At 46.7% G+C, this 17,944-nt stretch overlaps 1 protein-coding gene across 12 annotated transcripts in view; it reads left to right on the top strand.

Annotated features, from left to right (window-relative positions):
* Nucleotides 1-17,944, top strand: part of nav2a (neuron navigator 2a) — a 310,069-nt gene that overhangs the window by 165,612 nt on the left and 126,513 nt on the right. For 7 of the 12 annotated variants that reach the window (XM_036963585.1, XM_036963584.1, XM_036963580.1 and 4 more), the window contains exon 1: nt 12,050-12,846. The exons of 2 other annotated variants lie outside the window; for them this stretch is intronic. In XM_036963585.1, coding sequence (XP_036819480.1) covers nt 12,607-12,846 — 240 coding nt within the window. In that variant the 5' untranslated portion in view covers nt 12,050-12,606. Of the gene's footprint in view, nt 1-12,048; nt 12,847-17,944 lie in introns of those variants that run through there. 3 more of the 12 variants (XM_036963587.1, XM_036963582.1, XM_036963579.1) reach the window with 1 other exon arrangement.

Raw genomic sequence — 17,944 nt, 5'->3', positions numbered from 1 at the left:
TTGAAATCTATGTGTTTAAATGAACTATCACTCTAGAAATGGTCGATTCGTGTATACTTACACACATATTGGAAGTATGACATAGTATGGCTTTGAACGAAATCTTTATGCACTTTCAGGGCCTCGATCAAGGAATTCCAGAAACCGTCCAGAATGAAAATCAATATCTACCCTGAGAGATCAAGCACTTTCCATCTTCGCGACTTCCTCTCACCACACCCAATCACGAGCTACAGCATCTCCCATAGTCATGCTATTGAAGGGTTGAAATGTCACAGGCAGAATCCGAAATAGTATTTGTATGTCTGATTTTACTGGACCAGCCCTGATTTATAGCGTCATTAGGGTTATTATTGCCTCCCAGTAAATCAAGTGATCAGATACGGAGTGCTAGGCTTACTAATGATTGAGCCCAAGGTCTTGATAAAGAACACAGCCGCAGAGAAATACGAGTTTCAGACCAAAGTGGTGAAATGTGTGTAGATAACAGTAATTATTGTATTGGTGGTTTCACGGACAAAGAATGTTCCTCAAAGCCTTTTATGACCCAGTAGTGAAGGCAACTGTAGGCCGTTAGTACAACACCATTCGCTTCAGTAAGTCTTCTACGAGATGGGTTTTCAAGTGAAACCCAGGCTTTTAAAATCGTTAACACTACACTAAACAAAAGGTGCTGTCTAGAACCGTAAAGGGTTCTTTGGCTGTCCCCATTAGAAAAACCTTCAGTTCCAGGTAGAACCCTTTTTGGGTTCCATGTAGAGATCGGTGAACCAGATATCAAGACGAATCTAACCCTTTTTTATCTAGTGTGTGACAGAAGAACTATATTTCAAACTGATTGGGCTCGGAGTTTGATTGCTCTCCCTGTTCAGGCTTAGCGGGGTGTCTCTGGTGCGTGTAATCATCCTGGCACCGCAACCATCTCTCCAAATCACAACTACAGTGGCTGAGCTGTACCCCACTGAGTGCAGGAGGGATGAGTGCTCCAAGAGAGAGACTCATTTACACTTCAGTCTGCTCTTAAAGAGGATGGAGAGATGAGGAATAGCGATGGAGAGAGATTGGGGATGTAGGTAGAGGAGAGAGAGAGAGAGAGACTGGACCCCACTATGTTTGGGCATAGCAGCCCCATCTGAACTCCTGGCACGCTCTTTTTCATCCCAGAGAGACAGTTGGTGGATGGAATCAGAATGCATGACGCCACACTCAGTCACACACACCAACTCAACCGCGTCAGAATGCCAGTACCTCCTACGAGAAAATTAGGATTAATTTCCTGTAGACACAAGATGCTATTTTGAGTAGTGAAACTGACAAACTGTGTTTGCCGTGATTAATGAAATTGTCTTGATGTCTACAGAGAGAGAGTGTGAGCTCAGGGGACAGAGAGCTGTGTTGATTTGATTTAATGGCGGAAATCTTATCAGGCGCCATGATTTATACTTTGCAGATTACCGTGACAACCAGCTGTGAGCCCGGTGACATCTGTATTGACGAGCGCGTCTGATTTCATGCAGATTTTTTTATCCAGGTCGCCCTAATTCAATTTCCTCAACATTTCTGAATCAAAGATCTGTTGTAATGATTAAGTCAGGTTTGGAGAGAGTCACAGGCCAGGTTGCGCGGCGGAACGGAGAAAAGAGGTCCAGTATTCAACTGTAATCAACATAGGATCAAGGGAAGTCGGGCGCAGGACAAGTATCCAACTCGCAGATTGACTCTGCATGGTTCGCCACTGCAATGAATAAACCTAGGAACGAAACAGCATCATAATCTGAAACCAGGTTACACAAAGGGTATTTATCCAACATTTTGAGACGTTGACAAAGTAAGTAAGTAATGACATCAACAGGAGACATTTCAATTTTGTGGTTTTAAGGAAGTCTCAACATAACCACAGACTCCACTAGTAAACCTCAATTAACGTCAAAGGAAGAGCCATGTTTGACTCCGGCTTCTGGCTTGATGCCAGTTTGTCGAATCCCTGGACACCAGTCGATACTCTGTGAGAGGCAGCGCAGATTAAAAACAGTGTTCAGTCTTTTGAAAGCTTTAGCGCTGAACTCTTTACCCTCTGTGGATCTCCCTACCTCGGTGTCCCCACTCTGTTGTGAGTAGAACTTGAGGCAGCCGGGGAGAACCAGCAGAACATTGCCAGCTGAAGAGATCTTGTCTTGGGTTCGAGCCAGGACAGTCTGGGATGGATTCCAGAGCTGGGCATCAGACCTGCTTAGACCCATATGGAGCCGCCGTCCTCGTAATCTGCACTGTCCTCCTTTCCCTGTGGAGAGTCCAAAACACACACACACACTGTCGGGAGCACACACACACGCGTGGTAGTACGGAAACATGCACACACACACACACACACACACAAACAAACACACTTAATTGGACTACTGTGACCGGCAGCAGATCTATCCTTCCCAGAGATGTTGAACTCAGAGTAATCTTCCCTTCTTGCTAGAGAGCAGTATGTGATTTGCTGTGATCTTTTGTCCGATGCTCTCGGACTCATACGTTCTTTGAGACTTCTCATTGATTGGTTCCCGCTTATCCAAGCATCACCAACCATCCCCTAGAGCACACTGGATTGGAGGCGAGCAAGTTCACAAATCCCTTGTCCCCCTGCCCCATTTTCTCTCTTTCCCTATCCATCTCCGCTACCTCTCCACTTCGACCTCTCTGCAACTATACCTCTGCCCCGCTCAGCAGATCCAGAGGTGACGGTGGTTATGGTGTGACCCTAACTCGGAGTCAGGGCTAATGAAGAGGGACGATGGTGGTCCTCCAGGCTGCAGTAATATCCTGGCGGTGTGTCTGACTGACTGACTGACTGACTGGAGTCCCACAGCAAGGGGTTTACGGAGACAGCCTAACTTACTTTACGACCCAATAGACCTGTTATCGTTCTCCCCGTAGGCTCCTGCCCATTTGGGTGAATTGAGATTGTGTGGTGTAAACCGTCAGTTGAGGTAAATGGGGGTTAAGGCTAGCTAGCACGTGGGTCCTTCTGACTTACGATTCTCATAACCAGCCCTGTTTTTGCAAGCCTCCCTTAAAAGTAATGGCAGCTTGGTAGGGATTATATCTGCCCAGCTCAGATGTTAACCATCACAAGATCAACTGACCAATTGATTTGGAAGTGTGAGCACAGTCAATGAGTTGGCCATAGCGAACTAAAATGGAGATATTTCCCCCCCCATTTGTTGCATATTCAACCTTTTCAGTTCCAATCAGCTCTCAATTTCCCTGACTTTAAATTGTTTTAATCCTCTTTTGCCATTTTAATTCATGTCCGTTGCACTAAAAGTCTTCAGGGCGGTAAGTCGCCGTCCAAACGTTGGAGCAAAATCTACAACTCCCCCTTTTCTCCATTCTCAATAGGAATACTTTCCATTTATCCTAAGAAACCAATTATCCTCCAAGTGCTCAACGGGGGGGATAGGAAGACAGAGAGGAAACAGGAAGAGAGAGAGAAACTAATGTTTTCCAGCCTGTTGTTCAGTAAACGTTGATTTGGCAGCCAGGCTAATATCACCCTTCCTTTTCACTGGCTTTGCTTCCTCAACTTATTTAGTGAGAGTTGATGACATTTGAAAGTTTAGTGAGAATTAATGAGAGTGGCTTCAGCATAGGTCTTATAGTTCTCTACTGTTGGGTAGATTGTGGAAGTCTACTTTCTCTCTCTCTCTCTCTCTCTCTCTCTCTCTCTCTCTCTCTCTCTCTCTCAGTATACTATTGTCCTCTCTCATATATCTCTTCTGTACCCCAGAGGGAGTCTGTCTGTCAGAGCCACCATGGCCCCTCCAATACAGTGCTCCAATACGTCATGCTCCACAACAAACGTTACACTACCCCTTGCTTCCGCTCTGCCTGGTGGACTACTAGAAAGAGCCCGGAGAGGAGAGTGAGAGAGTTGAACTGGGTCATGTGTGACATTGAAGGAGAGACAAGAGAGGAGGAGAGCGTGGAGAGGAGAGACAGCGAACTTCCCTAACGTCACCCACACCGCCTCGCTGACTATCCAGCCGTAAAACCTGCTCACCTCCCTCATGTCCATGTTCACCGGTGATACAGGGGCGTTAGGATCCGGAGGAAGGGGAGGGATGGGGAGCAGTAGGGGGAATTGAGTTTTCATGGTAAGCTGTAGCTGTGTGATTGGGCCCACGGGGTGGGGGTTAAGGAGGGACAGGAGGGGGGCTGAGTTTGGGTTCAAGGAGTGTGTGTATGTGCCATCGTATTATGAAGACTTTCTTAAGGAGATTGGCTCTCGGTAAAGCAGCCTTAACCCTCTCTGTCTCCCGGGGGGACACAGGCTTTGCTGCCGCCTCAGTGGCTGTGTGTGTTTGTGTCCACATGCGTGCATCTGTGTGGGTGTGTGTTTATGTTTGTATGCGTGCGTTTATGTGTGTGTATGTGCTTGGATGCTGGCAAGGACACTGATGTGATCTGACACGGTTGAGGCTTCCAGAGGATGCTGCAGGGCTTCTGTGGCTCCCAGCACAAACAGCACAATCCACCCCCCCCCCCCCCCTCCACCACACACACACTGCTGTATAGCATCCCTCAGTCCACTGTCTCTTTCTCTCTGTTTATCTGGGGCGTTTGCCTCCCTGCAGTCTTACAGGGTAATTTTGTGGCGGTTTTTTAAAAATGGGTGCCTTTCCTATGTCACCTGTGTCTCTCTCGTTCTTTCTTTTTCTCTACCTCTCCCTCTCTCATTTTTCTTTCTCCCTCCGTCCCTCTCGCTCTTCCTCTTTCCGTCTCTCTCCTCAGCCTCCCGTGAGCGTCGTCAGTGCCATACGGGCGTGACAGTCGGAAGTGTAGTGGAACGAGTCACCCGTCACCGCCACCCGTGTTGGGGGTGACGGGACTGTCTTTTTCGCCTATTGCTGAAACCGGGGACATTCCAAACATTGAAATGTTTGGTATTATCCCACAAATGTAAATACGTATTGTGATAAACATGAATGAATCATGTTTGCCTGTAAAAATGTGAATGTAAATGGAAGACGAGCGTAATGTTAGAAATTCCGACATAAAAGCGTGAGCATTCGGATGACATCGCAGCCCCTGGAGCGTGTGTGTGCGGTGCTAGTGACTCGTCTTGTACCCTATCGCCCCCGAGACTCATCCCTTTGCCCTCTCTACACATAAACACACTTGTCATTTGTCTTTCTCCTCTTCCTTACACTGAACTTGGGCTGCAGTGGTGGTGCGAGCTACGGATGACACACACACACACACCACTCTCTCCACGGAACAGGATTAGTCCTAAGACAAGCGTGCGGAAAGGGGGCGAGAACTGACTTACTGACCCACCGTAGCGTTAAGACTCCTGCCACGGCTGCCCGTCCGCCTCCCTAAGCTCTTTAAGGGATTGCTAGACTGACTGAGCACTCGTAATCTGATCACAGGCTTGCTGCTAAGCGATCAGTTGGGCTACTGTCGTTTCACTGGCTGATGCATCTGGTGCAGAGAGACTGAGAGTAAGTTCTGTTCAGTTATTTAGTTAGTCAGTCAGTTAGTTAGTTAGTTTGAGCTGGGAGGAGATTGTTATGGGGCCTGGATGGTTTTTGTTGTTGTGATCTGTGGTTCTACGAGACGAGGACACAGTGGTAGCTAATCTTTAAGCTTTGAGCGTACACCTGGCAACCATGGGAGCCTTCTCCTCCAACTTTATCATAGGATAGTTTAAAACTGGATTATTTGAAATACTCTATGGTCTTTCGGGTTGAAAGACTAAGAGAATAGTGCCAATGAGTGCTCTCTAGGAGTGTGATAACAGGATGAAACATTCATCCACAAGGTTGTATTCTCCCCCCCTTCCATGACTGTATTCCTGGCAACCTATCGGCTAAAACCAACTTCACGGTTGCCAGATTGGCCTGTGCAGAGTTGAGGCAAGAATTAGAGAATGGTTTCTGCCATTGACCTGAATTGTGTTTTGGTCTTGGCGGGGTGGATTTCCGCTTGTTTTTTTGTCCCTTTGTTTTGGATGGGTTCTTGCCAATCTGGCAACCCTGATGTTCACAGGAAAGGCCTCTGTTTTCTCACTAGTGATTCTCTATTAGAGCTGGGAGCCAGGACACGTTTGGACGCACTGTGGGGTCCCCGTTAGAACAAGATGCACGCGCACACATTCTCACTCAACCTTATACCCATTTAAACTCAAACCAATCTTTCATTTGATTCATTACTTTCATAAAAAAAGGCCAACAACAACGTAAACCTTTCAAGTGTCTGGGGAGGCTATTGCTCTAGTTTGAATACGAACTCTTCCTGGGTTTGACTGGCGGAGTGGGCTGAGTAGAACCATCCTGGCGAGCGTGGGGCCAAATCTGACGCTTTAATTGTTGTTCCGTTTTGTGGCTGCGATTCAGTGTGTTTTTTTCGATTTCATTCATCCCAAACTGTTTGAAATTGATCATTCTCAGAGCCCTGCGTTCAAACTTTATGGCTTTAATACATTTGATCAAGCAGCGTTCGCTAGTACAGAGCTGGCATCAAAGACCCAGGGCAGGAAATGAGGCTAATAACAATGCCTCAGAAGATTTCCTTTCTGGTTAACTGGTGTGTGTGTGTGTGTGTGTGCCTGTGTGTTGTGTGTGTGCGTTGTGTGTGTGTGTATGTGTGTGTGTGTGTGTGTGTGTGTGTGTGTGTGTGTGTGTGTCTGTGTGTGTCGTCTGCCCTTTTGCTTCCGTTTCATTTGTACCTCTTACGTCCCACCATAAAGGATGTGTCTATTCAACCCCTTCTCCCATAGTGCTTTACACATTAGGTAAACGTCACAATAATGCATAACCAGGCATTATATTCGCACGGCATGCCAAACAGGTGTGCAAACAGTTCCCGTGGCGTTTATTTCCCAGGTCATAAAAGCGTTTAATCGGTAATACATCACCATGCAAGCACTATTACCTGACGAATGGAAGCTATGAGTAAGAGCTATAAAACAGGAGGCTATAATGGAGGGTTTGGGTGGGCTTTAGTTGGCAGTACGTCTCTGAGGGTTGGCACCTGGCGGGTGTGAGCGGGTCATAAATGTGATTAGATCTCTCACCTGAATGACTTCAGCTAAAGGGGAGTTGGCTCACTGGGCGAGGGTTTAATAAGGTTTCCTTTCCTTTTCTCCTGAAAGTATATAATCTGTATGACAATTACCACACTTTTACCACACTTTTGTTTGTTGTTGACTTAACTAGGCAAGTCAGTTAAGAACAAATTCTTACTTACCATGACTTCCTACGCCGGCCCAAACCCGGGACGGCGCTGGGCCAATTGTGCGCCGCCCTATGGGACTCCCAATCACTGGCCGGTTGTGATACAGCCGGGAATCGAACCAGGGTCTGTAGTAACGCCTCTAGCACTGAGATGCAGTGCCTTAGGGAAAAGAAGCACACTCTCGAGTGGAATGTTGATCCTCTTGCTTTCCCCACTCTCTCTAGCCGTTGCTGTCCTACCAAAGAGACCACGTTGATTTGGTTATTGAAACATTGTTCGTTCCTCACGTTCCTGGTGTATTGGAAACATTCTATCTGCATCCATTTCCTCCTGAAGCTGAAATCTGAGGATGATGATGAAAGCTACCCTACAAGCATTTAATTGACAACCTGTGTGTGTGTGTGTGTGTGTGTGTGTGTGTGTGTGTGTGTGTGTGTGTGTGTGTGTGTGTGTGTGTGTGTGTGTGTGTGTGTGTGTGTGTGTGTGTGTGTGTGTCTGTGTGTGTGTGTGTGTGTGTGTCCTCTCCTGTGAATGCTCTTGATAACGCCATGCCTTTGATTCGATGTGAGACGGCTTTGGGTCAGCACTGCCATCCACAGAGTGGGGTCGCTCTCATCTCTCTGCAGTGGCTCTCACACACACATCCGTCTGCCATGATGGGGGTGCCGAAAGGACGCTGGTTCGAATCCCTGAGCCGACTAGGTGAAAAATCTGTTGATGAGCCCTTGAGCAAGGCACTTAACCCTAATTGCTTGTGTAAGTCGCTCTGGATAAGAGCGTCTACTAAATGACTAACATGTAATGTGTGTGTGTACACTTCTATGTATTTGTGTGTCTATGTGTGCGTGGCTGACCCCGGGAGGAGCTTAAGCAGGTTTCACCTCACAGCAGGGTTGTGGTCTCACCTCAGTTCCACTGATACACGGAGGCACACTCACATGCACACACATCAGTACGCCATTCTTCCAAACTACCTAGTAAACCAGGTTTATTCTTTCATATTCTTGACAGTTCTGTCGTAAACAGCAGTGTGTGAATGCATGGTTTCTATAATTAGCTCAGTGTGTGTGAGTGTATGTATTCCCTTGTGGTATTGCTCTAATATGTGACAGGGGACCGTCTTTCTGAGGTCCTTTGAAGGATGCATCTGTGCTGGTAGAGAATAGAATGTTTACCTTCGTTAGGCTGCCGCTCTATCACCCTTCTCTACGGTATTTTCTATCCCTCATGCCTTCTCTCCTCTTTCTCTCTCTCGTCTCTTTCCACCTCTCTCTCTCTTTCTACCTAATTTCCTCATTTTCAATCACATTTTTGTTCTGTCTCATTCTGTCTCACAAAGACAAATGGAATGACTGACTGTGACATTGGTTGAGGGTAATAGGCTTATAGCTATTCTAGCTTACGGGCTGCGGTTACTGGCTAGATGGTGTATTTTGTGGCTAATAGGTTCTTCATTATCATTCTCAGGAGAACAGTGCCCCCCCCCCTTTTTATTTCAATTAATGCACTTTTGAAAGGATAGTGTAATTAGAAAGTGTGTGTGTGTGTGTTCATGTGTGTGTGCGTGTTTGCATGTGGATATTAGATGAGGTAATGCAGTCCTTATCAATCATGCCAGTTTCATTAACACCTAATATGGAGCAGTCTCTCTCTCTGCAAGTGGACATTCCGTTTTTTACCTTTTCCACATAAGAAAACAGTTACACACACACACACACACACACACACACACACACACAGCGGGGAGTCCTATGTCCCCCGCTTGGCCTCCTTGTGGTTATTGGAGGTGATGTGTTGTTTAGGTGCTGCTGGGAGTGTTGTCTGTGTTTATGCCGCCGTGTGGTTTGTGTGTGTGTGCCCGGGGTTGGGGGCTTGTTTGGAAAGAGAAAACACACCCCAGAGTGATGACCTTCATAGGCGACATGTGACAGGAAGGGACTGGACTCCCCATTGCTCTCTGTCTAGCCCCACACACACACACTCAGATATATTTTCACACACACACACACACACACACACACACACACACACAGCTATATCCAGACCGATACACACACTTTCCTTTAGTGGCCTGTTTTCTCTGTGGCCTGTGATTTTCTAGGTCATCTCCCTCTAAGTGCGAGTGAACAATCAAATGTCTATTTTTTTTCTTCCTTATTATCTCAAAAGAATCCGAGACCTTCGCTGTGGGGATGTGATATGGCTGTGTGTCGTGACAGTGAGCTACAGTGGGGAGAACAAGTATTTGATACACTGCCGATTTTGCAGGTTTTCCTACTTACTTTTTTTGCTTTTCTGATGTATCAAATACTTATGTCATGCAATAAAATGCAAATGAATTACTTAAAAATCATACAATGTGATTTTCTGGATTTTTTGATTCCGTCTCTCACAGTTGAAATGTACCTATGATAAAAATTACAGACCTCTACATGCTTTGTAAGTAGGAAAACCTGCAAAATCGGCAGTGTATCAAATACTTGTTCTCCCCACTGTATGTTCAGTGCGACACCCAGAGACAGAGCCATGCTTGACATTTTTACTGTGGCGCTGGTGAATCTACAGCTCGACCCAGCCCAACCGATCTATTCACTCACCAACCCAGGACAGATGGAGAGTATCACGCGGGCGCACACACACACACACACACACACACACACACACACACACACACACACACACACACACTTGCTACGATTAAAAAGGTCGGCCAAATACCCACACACTCTGCCCTGGCCACTCGGATTAGGAAAACAATATGGAAGTGTGTGTGTGTGTGTGTGTCTTCTTTCGAGAAGATGGCTTGCACTTTTCAGTTGAGCGAATCATCAGAGAAGTCCATGTTTGGAAAAGGGTTTAATGTAAGCCAACACACTGGTTTAACTCAACAAATACCCCGCCTTTTATCTTCCCACACACACAATTGTAGGCTATATGAATAGTGAGGTAAATAGATACATAGTAAATATATTCACATTGGTGTCATTGTCTCTCTATGGCTGTACCAAGGGGTGTTCGTTATTACATTGGAAATAACCCATTTTACAGTAGGCTTGATGTATTATCAGAATGTTTTATTAGAATGCACTGGACTGTCATCCAGCTAACTTCAAAGATGAAATCACATAAAGACAGTGGTTTTTTATTTTCTTTCTTCTTCTCTCATTTTCTCCGGAGAGTTTTTCCAGAGCTTGGCTGTGACACATGTTGGTTGCTAGGAGTCGTGGGGAAATCATGGAATAGTGGAACATTCCGTTGTTATGGTGACACTTTCTTTAACGGCACACCTTACATTGTCAGCGTCACACACGCTTGGGCTGTCACGGTCATGGAATTTTGAATGATGGGTTTTTGGTCAGCCAACTGGCTGCGGTCAACGTAATATCCATTCAAATAGCAGCAACAACAACAAATGACCTCCGCTCCTGACTGCATCAGCTGGTGCTGCTGCAGGGAGGGGACGTTGCCTAGGCAACCGAAGACATCTACAACATCTTGCTTGTTGCAGCAAGGAACCACATTTTTGCAACGCTTTGACCATAGAGATAGATCTAGACACACACACACACACACACTCATAATCAGATATGAGGGAACGTTTCCATGATTTAGGATTGTGCTAATAGGATGTATCATTAATATACCAAGGGGGTGGGGGGTACTGCCTCACCTCTCCAAAAATGACCCAATGATGTCATCGCCCAAATCTGCATTCACTTTTCATTCTCTCCCTTTGCCTTGTGATTAGAGAGTGTCTTTTAATGCGTTTAGGCTACGGCTCTGCTGTTGCTGTTATCCCTTCACACTGAACTTTAGCTCCAGAGAAGATTAATCCTCTATCATTTGCATAAGCTCTGTAGCCTGATATAGAGTAAGATTGTTAGTACATTAGGGCCTATCTCTATTCGTGGTCTAGTCTCCTCTCACTGGGCACAGATCCATAAGAATCCGAGACCTGAGAAAGCATCTAGTGTCGCTTTGTGTTACATGCTACGTGCCACAGACAACATCATGTTTGATCCTGCTTTTAACTGTGCCAGTGTCATTTGGAATACAAAAGGGCACAGAGAGAGAGAGAGAGGTGGAGAGATGGAGAGATGACATGCGCAGGGTAGTGCAGTCCCGAATGGCTCATCCTTTCCTAGAAGAAATCTAACACATGAGTGGCCCAGAGCCCGACAGTCTCGAACACACACACACACACAGTCTTGAACAATTAACTTTGTGGGGGGACACAATTCATTCCCATTCAAAATATTATTTTCCCTAACCCTAAAGCAAACCCTAGCTCCTAATACTAAACTTAATTCTAACCCTAAACCTCCTAGAAAAAGCGCTTTGACCTTGTGGGGACTAACAACATGTCCAGTTGGTCAAATGTTTGTTTGTTTCTATTCTTGTGGGGACACGCACGCACGCACGCACGCACACACTCAGAGCTATTTACACACACACACACTCAGAGCTATTTACACACACACAAACTTTTTTGTGTAACAATGTGTATCTCAGCAGTTGGTCTTGGTCTGCACAGTGTGTATGACTGTATGGGGTGCATTGCAGGCGTCTACAGTGGCTACAACTCTCACTCTAGTCCTCTCATCCAGTCTTACAAAACTGGGAGGAGGGAGGGAGGGAGAATGAAGAAGGAGGGTGGCAGTGGAGACGAGAGAGAGAGAGAGGTAGAGAGAGAGAATGCCTAAGGCTGTCATCCAAACATGTCTGTCCTCCACTATCCCTAAGCCACACCTGCTACAAGGCCAATACTGGGGAGGGAGATAGAGAGGAGGAGGAATAGAGAGAGTGCAGTCACAGGCAGAGCGGTCGCCGACGCGAGTGGTCCTCCGTTGCTGTTCTCTCGTTTTTTTCTTTTCTTCTTCCTTTCCCTCGTTCCCTTCTTCCTCCTCATTTCCTCGAGGGAAGCAAAGAGTTTTTCCGTCTCTCATCCGGAGGAGATAATTAACTCCTCTAAACCAGGAAGAGAATACGAATACTCACTGAATCCGGGGAAATGGAACACTGCCAGCTCCTCCGTCAGAGTACAGGGAATTCCCAATAAGAGACTGGGAATACCGGTATTCCTAATAAACCAGAGCAGGGAACAGGTGGGATCTTAGGGAGGGAGCTGGACCTGGACTATTGCTCCCACTGTCGGATAGAGACTCCACTGATCCCTCCTCTTATAGATAGGAGCGTCAGGATTCAGAAAGACCACACGGACACTTCCCAACACATTGACTGTGTCCCATTATCCCACTCTTTTATTCCAGCTGGTAAGACTGTTTGCTTACTGGGAGGACAGCGTCGGCTTAACTGCTTGAGTGTGGTCGGACATTACCGTGTGTGTGTGTCTGAGACTATTTGGTGCCCCAGAGGAAGATGCCTGCCATTCTGCTGGCCTCTAAGATGAAGTCGGGACTGCCCAAGCCGGTGCACAGCGCTCTGCCCATTCCACAGGTGCCCTCGCGACCCCTCACCCTGCCCCTACCACTGCCCGTGCCCCTCAAGCCCTCTGACAGACACGTTCTCACGGTGGGCCCCCAGGGGGGCTCGGGACACCACCAGGGGCGCCCCAAAACCAGGCGCGCTCCAGCGACAGACGGTGGTATTGACACTCAGGTTAGAGAGCGTGAGACACTGCTTCGTCGTTCTCGTCTTCTGTCACTCCGGTTTTCCTCTCTTTCTCCCTTTGCCTCCATCCCTCCTCGCTCTGCTGTCTGTCTCTCTCTATCACTCCCTTTATCCCACACCTCCTCCTCTCGCTCTCCCTAGCTCTATTCCACAAAGGTATGTGTGTTTGCTCTGCTGTTTTCACTGTGTAATAGGAAGTATCTGTGGGTGGGTGGTTCTGCATTGATGTGTTGCCCCTTCAGGGAAGTGATGTGATTCCTTGAATGCATGCTTATGAAAGGGGAGGCTGCCTCCGTGAATGTAAAAGTGTCTTGGCATTTGACTCTGCCAGTGTCCAGGCAGGCTAGCAAGGCAAACTGACTCTCAGGATAGCAGGGGGTGGATGTTTTGGTTTGTTTGTGAATTATGGGTCTGCTTAGCAACGCTGCAGAAATGCCTCCGTGGAGAGAGCGATCCCTTGAATGCCATGTAAGGCTGTGCAGTGGGGGGAACGAGACGCAAGCGTGTTTGTGTGTGCGTGCGTGTGCGCATTTGAGTGTGTTCCGAGCAAGTGCTTGGCAACGTGTCCGTACCAAAACGTGACTTGGAGCGACTTTTAAAAATAGAGCAGAAATATCGTCACCATAACATTTTAATAACACACTGTCCACAATTCATCCCTTTCGTTATTACATGTACCTTACTGATTGTGTGGTGTGTTAAGGTAGCTCATCGCGTTTTCTCTCTCTGTCTCTCTGTCTCTGTGTGTGTGACGTTGATACGGCAGCAGTCCTCACCATCAACTGGCTAGATTAACCCCTGATCACCCACATTTCTGTTGTGACTCGGGGATATGGAGGTGGTATGGTTTAACCCTACAGAATATCAACTGCTAGGAAAGGATGAGCCATTCGGGACTGCACTACCCTGCTCATGTCATCATATTTTCCTCTCTCTCTCTCTCTCTCTCTCTCCCTCTCTCTTTCCATATGCACCTTTTTCAAGATGCAGATCAGGTTGTGTGTGTGTGTGTGTGTGTGTGTGTTTGTGTGTGTGTGTGTGTTGTAGTTCCTTCTTTACTGGAGGGTTGTGTATTTTAGGTGGCTGGTTCTTTGCTGGGGTGACATTAGCTCAGTCTAACAGAGAGAGACAGCCATGCCACTGCTGTTACTATAGGCCATGGATCACTACACACAGGCTGCAGCTGCGTGTGCATGTGTTTAGAGTCTACGTGTGTTAGTCGAGTCTCCAAAAAAGCGAGACATCTCCATCCAGTCCTGTCAGAGGGTGCTGTGTGGTGGCCCAATCCCTATGAGACCTGTAGACTTTGCCTCTGTACCAGAATTCAGTAGTTAATCTACCCAGGCCAACCATGGTTTCCTTCACTACAGCCTAATTACACAGACTAATTGCCTGGGAACAGCATGCTTCCCTCAGCCTCATCAATTTCTTCTCCCTTTTCCTCTCTCCCCCGTTGTCTTTACTCTTTTCTCCTCTCCTTTCCTCCCCATAGGAGAGCAGAGGCAAGAGAGTTGGGAACAGAACATTTGTATTTGGTCCAGAGATAACACAATTCTCCATGGCTGCGTGGGGTCTGGCCATGGCCTCTCTCTGCTCTCTCTATCCCCTCCTGGGTAAATCCGATCACAGTCTCTGATGGACAGACACTAACCAGGTGATAAAGAGGGAATTAGATGATAAACTCTAGAGGGTTCTGATTGCTGTGGGGCTTCCATTCTTCGAATAATTGTATATTTCTCTTGCTCCATCTCTCGCTGTTTGCCTCCGACTCTTTCGGGCCCCCTCATTCTCTCTCCCTTTCTCCTTCAATTTTCTTGGATTAATATGTTATTTAACTTGTCTGTCCTCGTTTGCAACACTCATTTCCCGGGTTCCAAACTGCCTCTGGAAGCAAGACCTGTTTGTTGGGAGCTTCATGAAATGGGTTTCCATGGCCGAGCAGCCACACACAATCCTACGATCACCATGCGCAATGCCAACCGTCGGCTGGAGTTGTGTAAAGCTCGCTGCCACTGGACTCTGGAGCTGTGGAAATGCGTTCTCTGGAGGGAAGAATCACTCTTCACCATCACGCAGTCCGACAGACAAATCTGGGTTTGGCGGATGCCAGGAGAAGGCTACCTGCCCAAATGTATAGTGCCCACTGTAAAGTTTGGTGGAGGAGGAATAATGGTCTGGAGCTGTTTTTCATTGTTCGGGCTAGGCCCTTTAGTTCCAGTGAAGGGAAATCTTAACGCTACAGCATACAATGACATTCTAGACGATTCTGTGCTTCCAACTTTGTGGCAACAGTTTGAGGAAGGCCCTTTCCTGTTTCAGCATGACAATATCCCCGTCCACAAAGAGCCCGCAGCAAATGTTCCAACATCTAGTGGAACGCCTTCCCAGAAGAGTGGAGGCTGTTATTGCAGCAAAGTGGGGACCAACACCATATCAATCCCCATGATTTTGGAATGAGATTTTCGACAAGCAGGTGTCTGCATACCTTTGGTCATGTAGTGTAGATTGTCAATGATTGAGGGGGACATTAGCTGTAATCTGGGATTAGGAAGAGAGGAGTATCAGTCATATACCAGACCACATGACCCCTCGCTGTCATATGTACTGTTTGTAAAATATAGTCTACACATGCACACACACACACACACATGCACTCACCGTCCCAGACCAGTTGGGTTAAATGGGGGAAATGTCTACAAGTTTCTAAAACGCAGATTCACACACTCTCTTCTCTCTGAAAGTGCTCTCTGAGATCATGCATAATGCAGAGAGACGGAGAGAGCGACGTGGTTGACCAGATGGCCATAAATATATACCGCACATAGCGTGTGTGTGTGTGCACCTTTACATGTGTGTATGTGTATCTCTCGAATGAAAATGTTTGAGATACAAGTGCATCGGCCCGCGAACCCCAAACCAATCCAAATCGTAGCATGCACTGGCCAGAAAATCGATTCAAATGTTTCGAATCGCCGGTTCGCTCAAATGTTTTGCTGATATTACATTCGTTCTTACCTCTACCTTCCGAAAATACCTCCCGTATTTTGTGTCGAACTGCATGTCACTGTGTTGACAGTAATGTTGCATGCCGAACAACCCCAGGCAATATCCCAGAAGAGTGGGATATAGTCAAACTCAAAGATTAACCTGTGCGCTGTGCCCCAGTTTCGCTCGCTGAACAACGAGAGCTCGCCAGCCGTTTGCTGGTTTATTGTTATCTATGTGCTGTTGAAAATTGTGTTTAACAGGAACAGGTGTTGTGCTGGAAAATCTCCCCCCTGCCAGAATCCCCCCCCCCCCCTCGCGTGAACGCGCGCACACACTCAATTCTTCATTGCAGTGACTTGCTTGCTAGTTGACATTTCTGCTCTTCTCTCCGTTGTCAGTTTAGTCTATATTTCACTGATTTTAGTAACAGAACGCATTTTTACAGACGAATACACTTAAAACAAATTGCCAAACCGAAAATGGCAGACATTACTAGTGCCTCCCCCGCAATCGAACCGCCATAAAAATAAAAATAATGAAACGCAGGTTAACGTAATCATTGACAGCTGCCTTGAAGGACACACACAACATGCTTTCTGCTACTAAGATCAGTGAAATGTAGGCTAAACTGACAACGGAGTGAAGAGCAGAAATCTCAACTAGCAAGCAAGTTGCAGCATTGAAGAATTGAGTGTGTGCGTGTTCACGCGAATGGGTAAGGGGGATTCTGTCGGGGGGGGGGGGGGATTCTCCGGCTCACAACGGAAGAAAAGTAAGCTACCCGAGGCACAACTCACGTCTGTCTACATGCTGAACGGGGTTTACAATATATTTTATTTTGATTGTTGAAGTTCACCATCAGCAATAGTTTTGGTAGTTTTGCTTAAACTATCAGTGTATATGTAAGTTTTTTGATATAACGAGGACAACAAGCACTTTTGTGCAGCGCACTGTATGGTTGAAGCAAGAGGAGAAGAGAAGATTACTCTCTAAAAACTCCCTAAACAGTCAAAACCATTCGATTTTGAGACCGGGTGAATCCAAAGTCCTATATATTAATTGGCCATGTCATAGCTAATTTGTAAATGATAAATATTGATACATTACTAGCTAAAACACTTAATCTGCAAAAATGACAACTTAGTTAGTGGGTGCTGGTGATTTCAGAACCAAAGTGCGGGAGACAAAAATAAAAGGGAACATTGTCCCCCTAATCTGATAGTGACCGATGCCTTTATGGCTCAGCTCAGGTGCCTACATAGTACATACGCCATAGACATATATACAAAAGTATGTGGACACCCCTTAAAATTAGTAGATTCAGTTATTTCAGCAACACCATTGCTGACAGGTGTATAACACCGAGCACACAGCCATGCAATCTCCATAGACAAACATTGCCAGTAGAATGGTCTTACTGAAGAGCTCAGGTACTTTCAACATGGCACCGTCATAGGATGCCACCTTTCCAACAAGTCAGTTTCGTCAAATTTCTGCCCTGCTAGGGCTGCCCCAGTCAACTGTTAGTGCTGTTATTGTGAAGTAGAAATGTCTAGGAGCGACAACGGTTTAGAAGCGAAGTGGTAGGCCACACAAGCTCACAGAAAGGGACCACCGACTGCTGAAGTGAGTAAAAATGTTGTCTGTCCTCAGTTGCAACACTCACTACCGAGTTCCAAACTGCTTCTGGAAGCAACGTCAGCACAAGAACTGTTCGTCGGGAGCTTCATGAAATGGTCTTCCATGGCCGAGCAGCCACACACCAGCCCAAGATCACCATGCGCAATGCCAAGTGTCAGCTGGAGTGGTGTAAAGCTCGCCGCCATTGGACTCGGGAGCAGTGGAAACGCATTCTCTAGAGTGATCACCATATGGCAGTCCGATGGACGGATCTGGGTTTGGCAGATGCCAGGAGAACGCTACCTGCCCCAATGCATAGTGCCAACTGTAAAGTTTGGTGGAGGAGGAATAATGGTCTGGGGGCTGTTTTTTGTTGTGGTAATTTACACACACACACACACAGAAGTCAGCTCAGACAGATCCATCTCAGAGAGACCCAGCTTATGAGCTCCATCAGCAGCAGATTTTGAATTTTAGA

Source organism: Oncorhynchus mykiss, chromosome 26 (assembly GCF_013265735.2).
Source record: "Oncorhynchus mykiss isolate Arlee chromosome 26, USDA_OmykA_1.1, whole genome shotgun sequence".
Lineage (NCBI taxonomy): Eukaryota > Metazoa > Chordata > Actinopteri > Salmoniformes > Salmonidae > Oncorhynchus > Oncorhynchus mykiss.
Note: the sequence above shows the minus strand (reverse complement) of the source record. Positions and strands in the feature narration are given on the sequence as shown.